Source organism: Falco cherrug, chromosome 1 (assembly GCF_023634085.1).
Source record: "Falco cherrug isolate bFalChe1 chromosome 1, bFalChe1.pri, whole genome shotgun sequence".
Lineage (NCBI taxonomy): Eukaryota > Metazoa > Chordata > Aves > Falconiformes > Falconidae > Falco > Falco cherrug.
This window is the reverse complement of record NC_073697.1, coordinates 18,955,971-18,967,500: the sequence shown is the minus strand read 5'-3', so window position 1 is coordinate 18,967,500 and position 11,530 is coordinate 18,955,971. Positions and strand designations below refer to the sequence as shown.

The following is an 11,530-nucleotide window of genomic DNA, read 5'->3' as shown; positions in this document are numbered from 1 at the left end:
TTTTCTTACCAGATTTGTGAAGACAGAATAAATTCTACAAATGTAAGCAGTCTATTTCACCACTTACCTCACCAAAACCTCCAAAATATTCCCTTATTTTCTCCTCAGGCGTGTCTGGAGATAAGCCCCCAACAAAAATCTTTTTAACAGGTTCTTTTGTTTTCATGGCTTTAGCTCTTTTAGGATCAATGACCTTTCCATTCAGCTTGTGTTCTTTCTGGTCCATGACCTGTGGGTAATTAAAACACGATCTCACTCGCAGTTCAAGCTCTATGTTTCACTGGTGTTTTGAGCAAGGCCCAGTTATTTTATATTTAGGTTTTGTTAATGCTATCACTTCCATTTCAATACTTTGATTACAGCAATAATTTGTTGCATGAAACCAGACAGTTCCATAATTTTGATCACTATCCACTGACAGACAGTTCTGACAAAGCCTTTCAAGAGTCACCTGGAGCCATGTATCACCCAAGAAAAGTAAGAGTGTAACATTTCTCAGCAAGTACTCTACAGTCCCATCCTCAAACCTCATGCAGTAAAGAATCTGTACTTTAGGTATCACCAAAGGTCAGTGAAGGTGAAGACTTTTCAGTGTGCTTCTGTCAACAGGATTTTAGAAAGGTTAACAGCTAATTTTTGCTTTGATAAAGCCCAGATCTATCAAAGCCACTGGCTCTACTCTAGGGGTTCACGTTGCAGCTCTGAAAGGCAGAGACTTTATTTTCTTTGTAAACACTGCTTTCACAGTAGTAGGCAGCAGACATTTATATATACAGTATTTTCAAAGTGCTCAAGTCCAGTGGCTTGCTGTCCCGATCTCCTGTAAGTACTCGAAGCCATACTTTGGGAATTGCTGCCGGTCCTGGCCACCGCATCACAAGTGAGATGGTTTAGGAAAAACACATTTCAATATGCATCTTATTGTATCCCATAATCATCTTTAAGAGATCAACTTTAACAAACACCTATGCATACAGTCAGCCGAGTGCTGCATCTTTGCTACCTAAAATTGAACATGTGGTCCCATTACATTAATACTACCTTATCTACGCTCTCCGATTCTTTGAAGAGTACAAAGCCGAAGCCTCTCGATCGCCCAGTGATGGGATCTAACTTCAGAGTGCAGTCTACAACTTCACCAAATTTAGAGAAATAGTCCTTCAGATCTTTCTTTGTAGTGTCCCAGCTAAGGCCACCAATAAACATTTTCCTGTTAAGACAAGATGGTTAATCTGTTAATGTGTCGTAACCAAAATCCTGTACTGTCAAGCTTTATGAGCTCAGTTACCCAATAGAAAAAATAGCAGTATTTTTTATCAGTGACACTACATACACAGGCCTGCACTTTTTGAGAGCTTGGTTAAATGATCCTGGCCAGATGAGATAAAGACTTCCATGTACACAAAAATTTTGCACCACCTTCCACTGCAGTTGTTCACCGCTATCCCAAGAAACTACAAAGAATGATAAAGAGATATTTTACTACTTCCTTGCATCCCCACCACTACTGACCCAACACAGGCTTAATTCCATTTAGTTATCTGCAGAGTCTCTGCACAACTGCTTATGAAATAAATGCAGGCAGAAAAGATTTATAAGGCAGTGCAGTTAAACAGAGGCATTTATGGACTAGCCGGGACTGGGCATATGCCAGTATCAGTAAACTAAAACATGTGTTTAGTCAAGTCCTGTTCCCCAGAAAGCAGTAAAAAAGCAAAGTATAGGATGGCCAAAACTTATCTTTCCTCCCAAAAACAGGATACAGACACCTTGCATAATCCCATACAATCACAAGAACATCTTCCTAATATACTAACTACAGGATCAGTGTTGCTGGGCAAGTGTGTACAGCAGGTAACTCTGATCATGACTTGTGTTTTCAAAAGCATGCTGGAAGCTTGGAATCAAATCATGACCATCCCATATTGTTAAGAAGCCACAAAAAAAAAAAAAAAAAAAAGAAGAAAAAAATCAAGAAACACTGTGTCTTGGAACACTTCATGATTTGCATCAACTAAAAATCAAGTCAGTATGCACACAAATGAAAACATTCCTAGTTATTAGGCATACGGCTTATGCACCCATTCAAGAGGATTTGATCTGAGATGATCTCTTCTAATACTGATAAAGAAGACTTTACAGCAAGCTCAAAACAAGACGTATGATCCATTATGATCTATAAAAACTTTCTACAAAGCTTTGTCCATTTTCACTGTACCAACTGATTCCACAGTCACATGCAATTACCAGAGACTTGAAAAACCACTCTAGCACATTCCCAATTCCTCCACTTTCCACATACAAATATTTCTGCCGATCACGTACAATTGCATTGTACTCCCACAAGTCAAACCCTCTCAAATCAAAGGCTGCTTGTGTGAACTAGCTCTGTTGAATTAGCTGAGCTCTTACAGAATTAACCAGACCATTCAGCTTCCGACAAACCTATCCAACCTCCATACAGATGAGGGGGTTCAGGAGCTTCAGATGCTTCTATACAAAGTCCTGAAGTTTATAAACAGGAAGAGCGATTCCCTATCCCTTTTATCCACTTTTCCCATTAGTTCCAGATCTCTCTTTAATAAAGCACCAAAAGCCCCTTCTAGTGTGACATCTTCCTGTCTTCAGGACCAATACGGAAAAAATGGTCCACACTGGTAAACCAGAAGCCTCACACCAGTACCGATAGCAATTCAAAGGGTGCTTTGTGCCTTTGAGTTCATCCATCACTAAGGTTCTTGTCCGTTTTGTGTTTGTTTTAAGCAGCAAAACAGGGCACATACAGAGGATGCAGCATCCTATTTCTGACACATGCGGGACAGTGATACTCTAGCAGTTACTACTGAACATACACTCACTACATGACATACAAAACAACCTCTTTTCTAGTTATCAACAACCTATTAACATAAACATACAACCCTTTTTTAAAAAATATTTATTAACATTCATTCAACATTAACATACAAACCCCTGCCTTATATCACTAAGCGCAGGACAAAGAACATAAGTCTGAAACTGACAGCCCTCTAAAGGATTTTCTTCCCACCACGCAATAACTGCATCTGTGTCCATTTACAGAGCGGCAAAACATGACTGCTTCAGTTTGCCACTGCAGTAGTTGACAAACTACTGCTCCACTGCAAAACAGAGGTCATACCAAGCCTACAACACCAACGTAAGCACAACAAACAATTAAGGTGCAATGTCACAGTGCTGTATAAAATACGTACATTTCACAAACCACAGTTTGGCTGCTCTAAGTCACATCAGCACATATAGTTTTCCAAAAGAAGTTGCCAGAAGTGTACTGGGAAAGCTTTCAAACATCAGACTTGGCTAAGCAGAGTACAAACATCACCATGACTAGTGGCTTTGACCTTCCTCCAACAGGCTAGTCAGGAAGTTGCCAACATGTGGGTTTCTCAAGTCCACCATTCTCAGTGAGGAAATCTGAGGGTATGAGAACCCTCACAGTTTTTTTCCTGAAGACACTGCCTCTAACTCCCAATGCAAAGGAAACACCAATGTACCTGCATTCAGTGGCTACCAAGGATGTGCTGTTTTTCCCTCTACTACTAAGTGAGCCCTCAAAACACTTTTGTTTCCTGTACAGCATTACCCATAAGAACTGACGGGTCAAAAAAACCGGCTGAACTGAACTACAAGTCAATGTAGGCTACATGTAATCACTGCACCACGCGGTGACAACTTCTAGGCTGTGTTGACTCAAGAAGATGGATTTCCTCATGAAAACCCTTTAACAGGCGTGCATTCAAGGGCAAAAAGCAAAACAAATATGCAAACTGCAAAGGCACTTAAAACCATTAAAAGCAGGTGACAAGTAACAGAAACATTCTAAGTTTTCACTAACCCTAGTAAAACACTCGGGGGGGGGGGAGGGGGGGGGGGGAGAGGCTCCTGTCCTCTCCCTGTTTCCAACAACATCCTGGGTTATTTAGAAGGAAGACACTTGGGAAGGTTTTCGAGCAAGTCTCTACAGGACACAGTAGCTAGTGTTCCTTTATCCAGTTTATTTTCTCCCTTAATCAAAAGCAGATCTGCAGCTTGATGTTCTTATTGGCCTGACAGAAGACAGCAAACAGCAGCAGCCTATCCTGTAACTGCATTTATTACACGCGAATTTTGCCTGCTATATGAAAAGCGATACTGCCCCATACCAGGCATCAGGCAGAGAGACCCTTAGAAATGAAAAGCTGCCTTCATTCCTAGGCTGTCACCTAAAGCACGTTCTCACAGCAAGTTTCACGAGAAAAGGAGGAATGGTTTAGGGTGGTAAGGAGTCAAGGTGTCTCACACCTCTCACACGCACCTGGCAGAGCATTTATGTTTGCAACAGAGGGCAACACTGCAGTGACCGCAACCTGAGCGTTCAGCTACACCGAGTTACAGTCCTTAACACGTGCACCGCACGTTAACTTTCAGAAAAGACATCTCCCCTCCGCACAAAAAAACCAAAACAAAACACCCCCAACAACAAAAGACATGAAAAGTTTGCAGGTTTTGTAGTTTGGCCCCCATCAGGCCGGAGGTACACGTACGGACCCGCCACCGCCAAGTGCTGCGGACTTTGCGCTGACGCGGGTATGAAACTCCCCCCCCCCCCCGCCAGCAGCACTCGGACCCCGTGACAGCGCCGCGCCCGCTAACGCCGAAACCCGCCCGCCCACGGCTCGCCAGCGCAGGCCGGGCCCGGGTGCGCAGCCCCCCGCCAGCTGCCCGCTCCGGGCCGGGCCGAGGCCGCGCCCCCGCCCCTCACACCCCGGTGCCCCCGCACACAGGCGGGCGGAGGTGCCCGAGCAGCACCGCCCGCCCGAGCCCCGCCGGCGGCCCGCCCCCGCCGGCCCGGTACGTGACGTCGCCGCGGCGCCAAGTAAACAAACAGGGCGGCGAGCGGGGCCGCGCCGGCGCCCACCGCCCGCCCCGCGGGACGCCGCCAGGGAGACAAAAGCCGCGGGGCGCCCGCGCCGCCCCCCCCGCTCACCCCTCGTCCTCCTCGTTCTTGCTGGCGTCGATCTTGGCTCCCTCCGACTCGATCCCGCCGCCACCGCCGCCGCCTCCCCCGTCGGCGCCCCCCGCCCCAGCCCCCGCCAGCCCCTCGGGCTGCTCCGCCGGCTCCGCCGAGCTGCCTCCGGCGCCCGCCACCGCCGAGTCCATAGCGAACTGCTGCTCCGACATGGCGCCGCCGCCGCCGCTGCGGCTTTCCCGCGCCGGCCGGCCGGCGACCGCCCGCCGCCCCCCCCGGCCCCGCTGCCGCTTGCCCGCCGAGGCCCCGGCCCCGCTGGCGGCCCCGGCGACGGCACGAGCGCACCGAGCCCTCCTCCCTTCGCTCGCTTTTTTTAATGGCGCCGCCACCAACCCAACCTAAAATGGCGGGCGGAAGGAGCGCGGCGGGCGCGGTCATGTGACACCACCCGCCGGCCCGGCGGCGCGAGGGGGTGCGGCGGCCACGGGGCCGTCGGTGGGCGACCGTCGGGCGCGAGCCCCGGGCCGCCCCCGGCCACCGCGCGTGGGCGTCTGTCGGGCCGCCGGCGCGGAGCGGGGGCACGGGGCGAACGGCGGCCCGTCGGGAGGCCGGGCGGGCCGTTGGCCAAGCGGCAGCTGCCGGACCCCCGCCTGAGGCGGCTGGCCGGGCCCGCCGCCCGCGCTGAGCTCCTGGGCGCCTCGCAGCCGCGGACACCCCCTGAAGCACCCCGGGCCTGAAGGTAGCGAAATGAAGTTTGGTTTGTTTTTTTGTTTTTAAAGTATTTTTATAAGTTAAAATATAACTAGCTACAGGTTGAAGTAAAACCTGACTCCTGCAACAAGCGCGGTTTTTGTAGAGAGGAGGGACTACTGCTGGTAAGGGTGGCTTCCGCGCCCCTGCGCTCGGGAGCTGTTTGGGAGTACAGAGCCACATACTGCTGTGGCTTCTCCCTGTGGGCAGAGCCAGCAATGCCAACAAGTCTCTCATCCAACCTCATTGCTAATATGACAGGAACATATGCTTAACCTGTAACAGTTATAATACCCAGCTGCCTGAGAAAAAGAAATGCTGAAATTATGAAAACTTTTAGAAACCTCTGCTCAGACTGGCCCCTTTAAGAGTTTGCAAGGCTAGCCTCCCCTGTGAATTAGCTACTCACATTACACTCTTCCAACGAGCAAAGTTTATTTTTAGTCCCTGACTAGATGTTTGCACCGAGAAAAAAACAACCTTGGAAGCAGACTGCTGCAATCCTGTGGCTTCAGACAGAATGTGTATGCTAACTTACCCATCCCAGCTGCTGCCCTACTCAGGAAGCAATTTTCTGGTTAAAGCAGTTTCCCTTCTCTAGCAATCACTTGTTTAGGCTTTTATGTTGCTTGCTAGTATACACAAGATGGGAAACTCACTTCCTGATCCATTTAAGTTACATCCCGTACTGAACTCTGTCTTGAAAGAGTAGATCCCAACTTGTACAGAAACTAGTTGCTGACCCTAGACAGGGAGCAATTGCTATAGAGGTGCAATTAAGTGATCGCCTTCAGTATTCCAGAACCCCAGTGCTTGAAAAATCTTGAAAGGTAGTATAGATCTCACCCTCTCACCCCTCAAGCAGTGCTGAGTTATCACCATGAAAGAGGTGCTGCTGTGGTTCTAAACACCTCCCTTAAGATGTATGACAGTGGCAGTACTGTGCCACAGACCATGCTCTTTCCTGCCGCAGCAGAAAACAGCGGGATTCCACACAGTGCTGCCTGGCACGAGGCACTACAGAACCTCTTCAGACAGGTCAGGAAAAGGAGGGAGTTGTACTGACTCATATATACAATAACTTTGTCTTGAGCCCTTCATAATCTCCGGAAAGGTACTGCCCTTCTAATACAAGTAGAAAGTTAGTGGTACCACTGTAAGCTGACAGCCAACTGCAAGACCACACATTCACTTAGGTAAGCGTTTATTAGAGAATCCTTTAACATGAAATTATACAAATAAAGTTCGTATAAACACAAGTCCACATTGTGTCATAACATGAATGGCAAAAAGAAAGTAAAAACCATAAAAGAAAACTAGTCAGCTGCTATGTACAGTTGGACACAGTTGTGTCATACACTAAGTCTTTTACAAAATAGTCATTTCCTCTCACGAAGACCACCCTCCGTTCACTGACGATGTGCTGCAAGATGGCTTTGTTGCAGTATCTCTACCTAAAAAATCAAGACAAAATGTATGTCAGATCTGTGCAAGTTACTACAAGAATCGTTAAAAGGTCCATTTTCATGAACTGCTTTAAGTCTTCTATATATTCCTTTCTTCACTGTTAAAGATCATATGCATATTTATTAAGGTAACACAAGAGGTTTTGTTACCCATCATTAATTTATCTTCCCAAATACAGCCATTCAGCCCATTTAAGAAGCTGTTCCAGAACACCACATCCAATTTAGACTATTAATGAGGCTCTGGATCAGTTTATTTCTACTGGAAACACTGCCAAAAGGGTTTCAGATTTTTTTTTTAATCCATCTAGACTGCTGTGCAAACAGAAGTCAGGTTGATTTAGTTCACACAGTGCACATGCATATGATCTTTAATGTTTTTCCAGATTTAAAAGTTCGTTTTGGTTTGCAGATTTCACTATTAGCTATAAAAAGAAAAAAGCAAGCATTAAATCTTAAAGAATGCACACTTAAAATGAGGTTCCACAATTGAAATACAACACTAAACAGAAGACCAAATGATTAAGCTGTAAAGGCATTTATGTACTTTAACTCCTGTAAAAAACCATTTAAGTTAAGACACTTAAATCTCCAAAAAGATTAAAAAAAGAAGCCAAAGTCTGAAGTTTTCCACTTTAATCTTTACGCTGGTACATGAAGTTGGAAGAGACCATACCACAGGACAGCGTTTTCTGGTGTATGCCTTGCGCTCTGCCTGCAACGTGCGACCCCAGAGATAGACGTGGTCAGGGTGACACACGGCCTGCAATGAAGTTCCCGCTGGCGGGTACAAACAAGGTATAATGTCAGAGTTAGAAGACAACATTCTTGTTTTCCTTAAGTTGTACCCATTTCAGTACTTTACCTGTTAATACTTCTAATAAGTTTAATTATTCCTCTAGACCACCTGGTACACAACGCAAAACAGAAAAACTCTTATGTTTTTCTGAAGTACTAAAGAAGATAAAGTCACATTTTAACAAAGTTAAAGATCTATAGACACTGTAGGCAAAGCTGGTTTTAAAAAAAAGTATTTTTTTAAGTTAACAAAAGCTTAATTAAAAGGAAAAGTCATGCTACGCAAGTTTTTACTCTTCATTTGTCTATTGATCTTTAAATTAGATTAGACATACTCAGAGTGGACCTTGCACTCATGTACACACCTGTTTCCTCAAGTACTAGGTACTGCTTTAGTACGGCTGGTAGTTGTTTTGGTGATTGCCGCCACCACGGGATGCCTTTCCGTATGTGCTTTGTTGACCTGTAGATAACATTGAGGGGGGGGGAAATCACTCAGAAGCAGTAACACCCGATACTCTGAAGGCGACTGTTCCCATACAGCACACCAGCAGCGCTACTCTTTAAAGCTGTGTGTTATGAGTAAGAGGTGTTACAGAACTAGTTACTATAAGAGGCCCCTGTTTAAAGATGCATACTATTATTATCTGGAATGAGATCAAAACCACTTACCGCTATAATCTGTGTATCCTGGCCCATATCCGTAATTGGGATAGTTGTACCCAGAGTAGTCGTATCCTCCATAGCCACTGTAGCTTTGATCACTATAAGCGCTATTGTAATTTCCATATCCTTGATCATAGTAGTTATTAAATCCTTGATTCCAGTTTTGTCCCTGCCCTGAAACCAAGCATAGCATTTAATTTACAGAATCTACTATTTTTCACTCCTTTCCTATGCCACTTCATCTAGCTTTCTATGGCAATCTTTTTATGCCAGAACTATTACCTGGCAGAATCTTCTTGTCTTCCCCAAAAAAAGAATTTTCTAAAAAGAAAATTCATCTCATTTGGGTATAAGACAGGTCATAGGATCTTATCACCCACAACAACATTTGAGAAAGACAGCAGGTAGCCCTGCTTATAGAAACAAACAGCCAGGAAAAACCCACAACACCAAAGGCATGCACTACAGCAGCTTCTGGATGCTTTCCTTTAACTTTTGTTTTGCATCATTAATTGCCTCAACTCCAAGTTAAACCACAGGATCAGCTTTACTGCATTGTGTTGGTTGTGACTCCTTGATTTTAAGACTGAGATGCATTAACCTGTAACGTAACAGCTCGTCGCTTCTTTTATTTACAAGGTGTAGCAAAGCAACCATCTTTTGCAAAGAGTTCACAGCCCATGAGCCAGCAGTATATCCCTTCACATGAAGGGTAACTGCACTATGCATTTAGCTGTACTGTCTACTGCACCCTACATCTATTGTCACTTCACCACTTGAAGGCAAGCAGAGCAAGAGATTCTCAAGCTTCCACAAGCTATCACAACCACCAAAGTGCCATTTACTAACAGGCTACTTCCCACATTCAATTTCAACACAAGATCTGCATGCAGCCTGAAACATCTACAAACACCTTCGTGTTTAGCACAAACACTTAAAGCATTGACTTGAATTTCAACATCCAAAACACTCACCCCGTCCACGCCCCCTTCCACCTCCTCGTCCACCAGCTGTATTGCTTTTTCCTCCTTTCTGCTGCTGCTGCTGTTGCCTGTATACCTCTTTGGGCTGTGCTACTTTGATCTCACACTGTAAAGAAAAATCCCGTAACTGGTCAAGAATTTAAGGACCAGACCATTCATTTTGTGAGCTGCTTTTAGGGAAGCCTTCAACGGTGGCCCATTTCACACACTGAGAAGGAGAGCTTCCATACCTTGCCTGAACCAATTTGATGGTATCTGCTTTCTAGTAACTTCTTTACTGGCTCTTCATCTGTGTAGGTGATAAAACAGAAGCCCCTCCTTTCATTTGTCTTTGTGTCCATGGGAAGCTCAATATTTTCAATCTGAAATCAAAAGTACCTATCAATAACACATCAAATCTGTAAACTGCTTTTCACGCTACCAGCACCATTTGGGAGCCCAATGTCTGTGCCGACTGCTTTTGACAGCTATAAGTCAGCCCATCACAATACTACGGACTCATTAACATACATATAGTTTCCAACAGTCCCTAGCCTTATGTAAGTCTGAGCCAGCTCTCTCCTCACATATTCTTTTGTCTTAAGAGGCAACACGGCACCTGAAAACCAGAGCTGTGCTTATATGCCATTATACTATACCTCGCCAAAAGCGCCAAAGTACTCTTTAATCTGCTCTTCGGAAGTATCAGGACTCAGCCCACCAACAAACACTTTTTTTGGTGGCTCCTTCCCTTTTAGGGCTTTTGCCCTTTTAGGATCTATTAGCTTCCCATCCAGTTTGTGTTCCTTCAGTTCCAACACCTAGAAAGCACACAAGGAAAAAAAAAAGTCTCAGATCCCTACAGTTGACACGGGCAGGCTTTGTTCCATCGAGACAAGAAATCCACCCACCTTCTCCACGCTGGCAGCATCCTTGAAGAGCACGAACCCAAACCCCCTCGACCTCCCAGTGACTGGGTCTGTTTTAATCGTACAATCCACAACCTCACCAAACCGAGAGAGATACTCGGTCAAGTCCTTCTTGCTGGTGTCCCAACTGAGGCCTCCAATAAACATTTTCCTGAAACGCAAAGGGTATACACGAGTATGTGTAAATACGCATGTGTACACACACACAGCCGGGCGGGTGCAAGCGCACACGCGGAGCACGGCGCAAGCCAAAGGCCATCAGGAGGCCACGGCCATCCGGCTCGGCTTGCAGGGCCTGGCAGCCGCGCCCGCTGCTCCGGGCCGCGGAGGCAGCACCGGGGGCGCCGCAGCGGCCCGGCCGCTACACGTGGGCCGCGTCCGTGCGCCCGGGCCCCGCCACACCAAGCCCGCCAGCAACACACACACCACACACCCCCCCCGGCTACTGGTGACGTCACGCCCCCTGATTGGCAGCCCCCCTCCCCGCCCCGCGGAAACTGGGTCAGCAGCACGGGATACAAAGGCGGGCGCGGCCATGGGCGCGGGGAGAGGAGGCCCCGCCCCCTCCCCGCGCCCGAGCCGCCCCCCCGTCCCGTGCGGCCCGGGAGGGCGGGGGAGGGAGAGGGAGGCGCGACCCCCCCGGCCCTACCCGTCGTCCTGCTGGTTCTTGCTCGCGTTGATCTTGGAGCCCTCGGCGAACTCCTCCGGGCCGCCGCTCATCTCAGTCGCGTCCTCCATGGCGGGGCGAGGGCGACGAGAAGGTTTTAGGCAAGCGGCGGACACAGCGGAGATCTGTGCGGGGGAGAAAATGGCGGCGGAAGAGATCCGGGCACCGCCTGCGCCGCCCTTATATACCCGCGCCGGCAGCCAATCAGTGCCACCCTCGCGCCCGGCACCGCAGCGCCCCTAGCGGCTCCCGGCGGGGCTGCAGCACCCGTCTGCCGCCGGGCTCCCCCCAGCCCCGGGGCCAGC

General features: G+C 47.5%; 2 protein-coding genes across 10 annotated transcripts in view; both read right to left on the bottom strand.

Moving 5' to 3' along the window:
* The window catches only part of HNRNPD (heterogeneous nuclear ribonucleoprotein D), a 10,216-nt gene extending 4,820 nt beyond the window's left edge, over positions 1-5,396 (bottom strand). For 3 of the 6 annotated variants that reach the window (XM_055706951.1, XM_055706953.1, XM_055706961.1), the window contains exons 1-3: positions 5,006-5,393; positions 1,042-1,210; positions 68-229 (exon numbers count right to left, since the gene is read on the bottom strand). In XM_055706951.1, coding sequence (XP_055562926.1) covers positions 68-229; positions 1,042-1,210; positions 5,006-5,199 — 525 coding nt within the window. In that variant the 5' untranslated portion in view covers positions 5,200-5,393. Of the gene's footprint in view, positions 1-67; positions 230-1,041; positions 1,211-1,333; positions 3,866-5,005 lie in introns of those variants that run through there. The other 3 variants (XM_055706945.1, XM_055706948.1, XM_055706964.1) reach the window with 2 other exon arrangements.
* A 1,528-nt stretch (positions 5,397-6,924) lies between these two features.
* On the bottom strand, positions 6,925-11,428 carry HNRNPDL (heterogeneous nuclear ribonucleoprotein D like). 4 transcript variants are annotated; one of them, XR_001335565.3, is made up of 9 exons: positions 11,208-11,428; positions 10,541-10,709; positions 10,289-10,450; positions 9,881-10,012; positions 9,642-9,756; positions 8,674-8,841; positions 8,367-8,464; positions 7,880-7,983; positions 6,925-7,191 (listed from the first exon to the last, which is right to left on the bottom strand). XR_001335565.3 is itself a non-coding variant. In XM_005433779.4 (8 exons), the coding sequence occupies exons 1-7, from the start codon at positions 11,294-11,296 to the stop codon at positions 8,394-8,396; spliced, it is 906 nt and encodes a 301-aa protein (XP_005433836.1). In that variant the 5' UTR covers positions 11,297-11,428; the 3' UTR covers positions 6,925-7,191; positions 8,367-8,393. The 4 variants fall into 4 exon arrangements, 2 of the variants coding, with proteins under 2 accessions (XP_005433836.1, XP_027653390.1); XR_003557752.2 differs by having other exon boundaries at positions 7,880-8,464; positions 11,208-11,400; XM_005433779.4 differs by lacking the exon at positions 7,880-7,983.
* Between the last annotated feature and the right edge of the window lie 102 nt (positions 11,429-11,530).

Excerpts from the sequence above, each read along its gene's own strand:
- HNRNPDL (XM_005433779.4), bottom strand. The coding sequence starts at position 11,296 with ATGGAGGACGCGACTGAGATGAGCGGCGGCCCGGAGGAGTTCGCCGAG. Across the intron at positions 10,710-11,207 it reads AAGAACCAGCAGGACGACGG|GAAAATGTTTATTGGAGGCC; the intron begins GTAGGGCCGGGG and ends TTTGCGTTTCAG. Across the intron at positions 10,013-10,288 it reads ACTTTGGCGCTTTTGGCGAG|ATTGAAAATATTGAGCTTCC; the intron begins GTATAGTATAAT and ends TTTTGATTTCAG.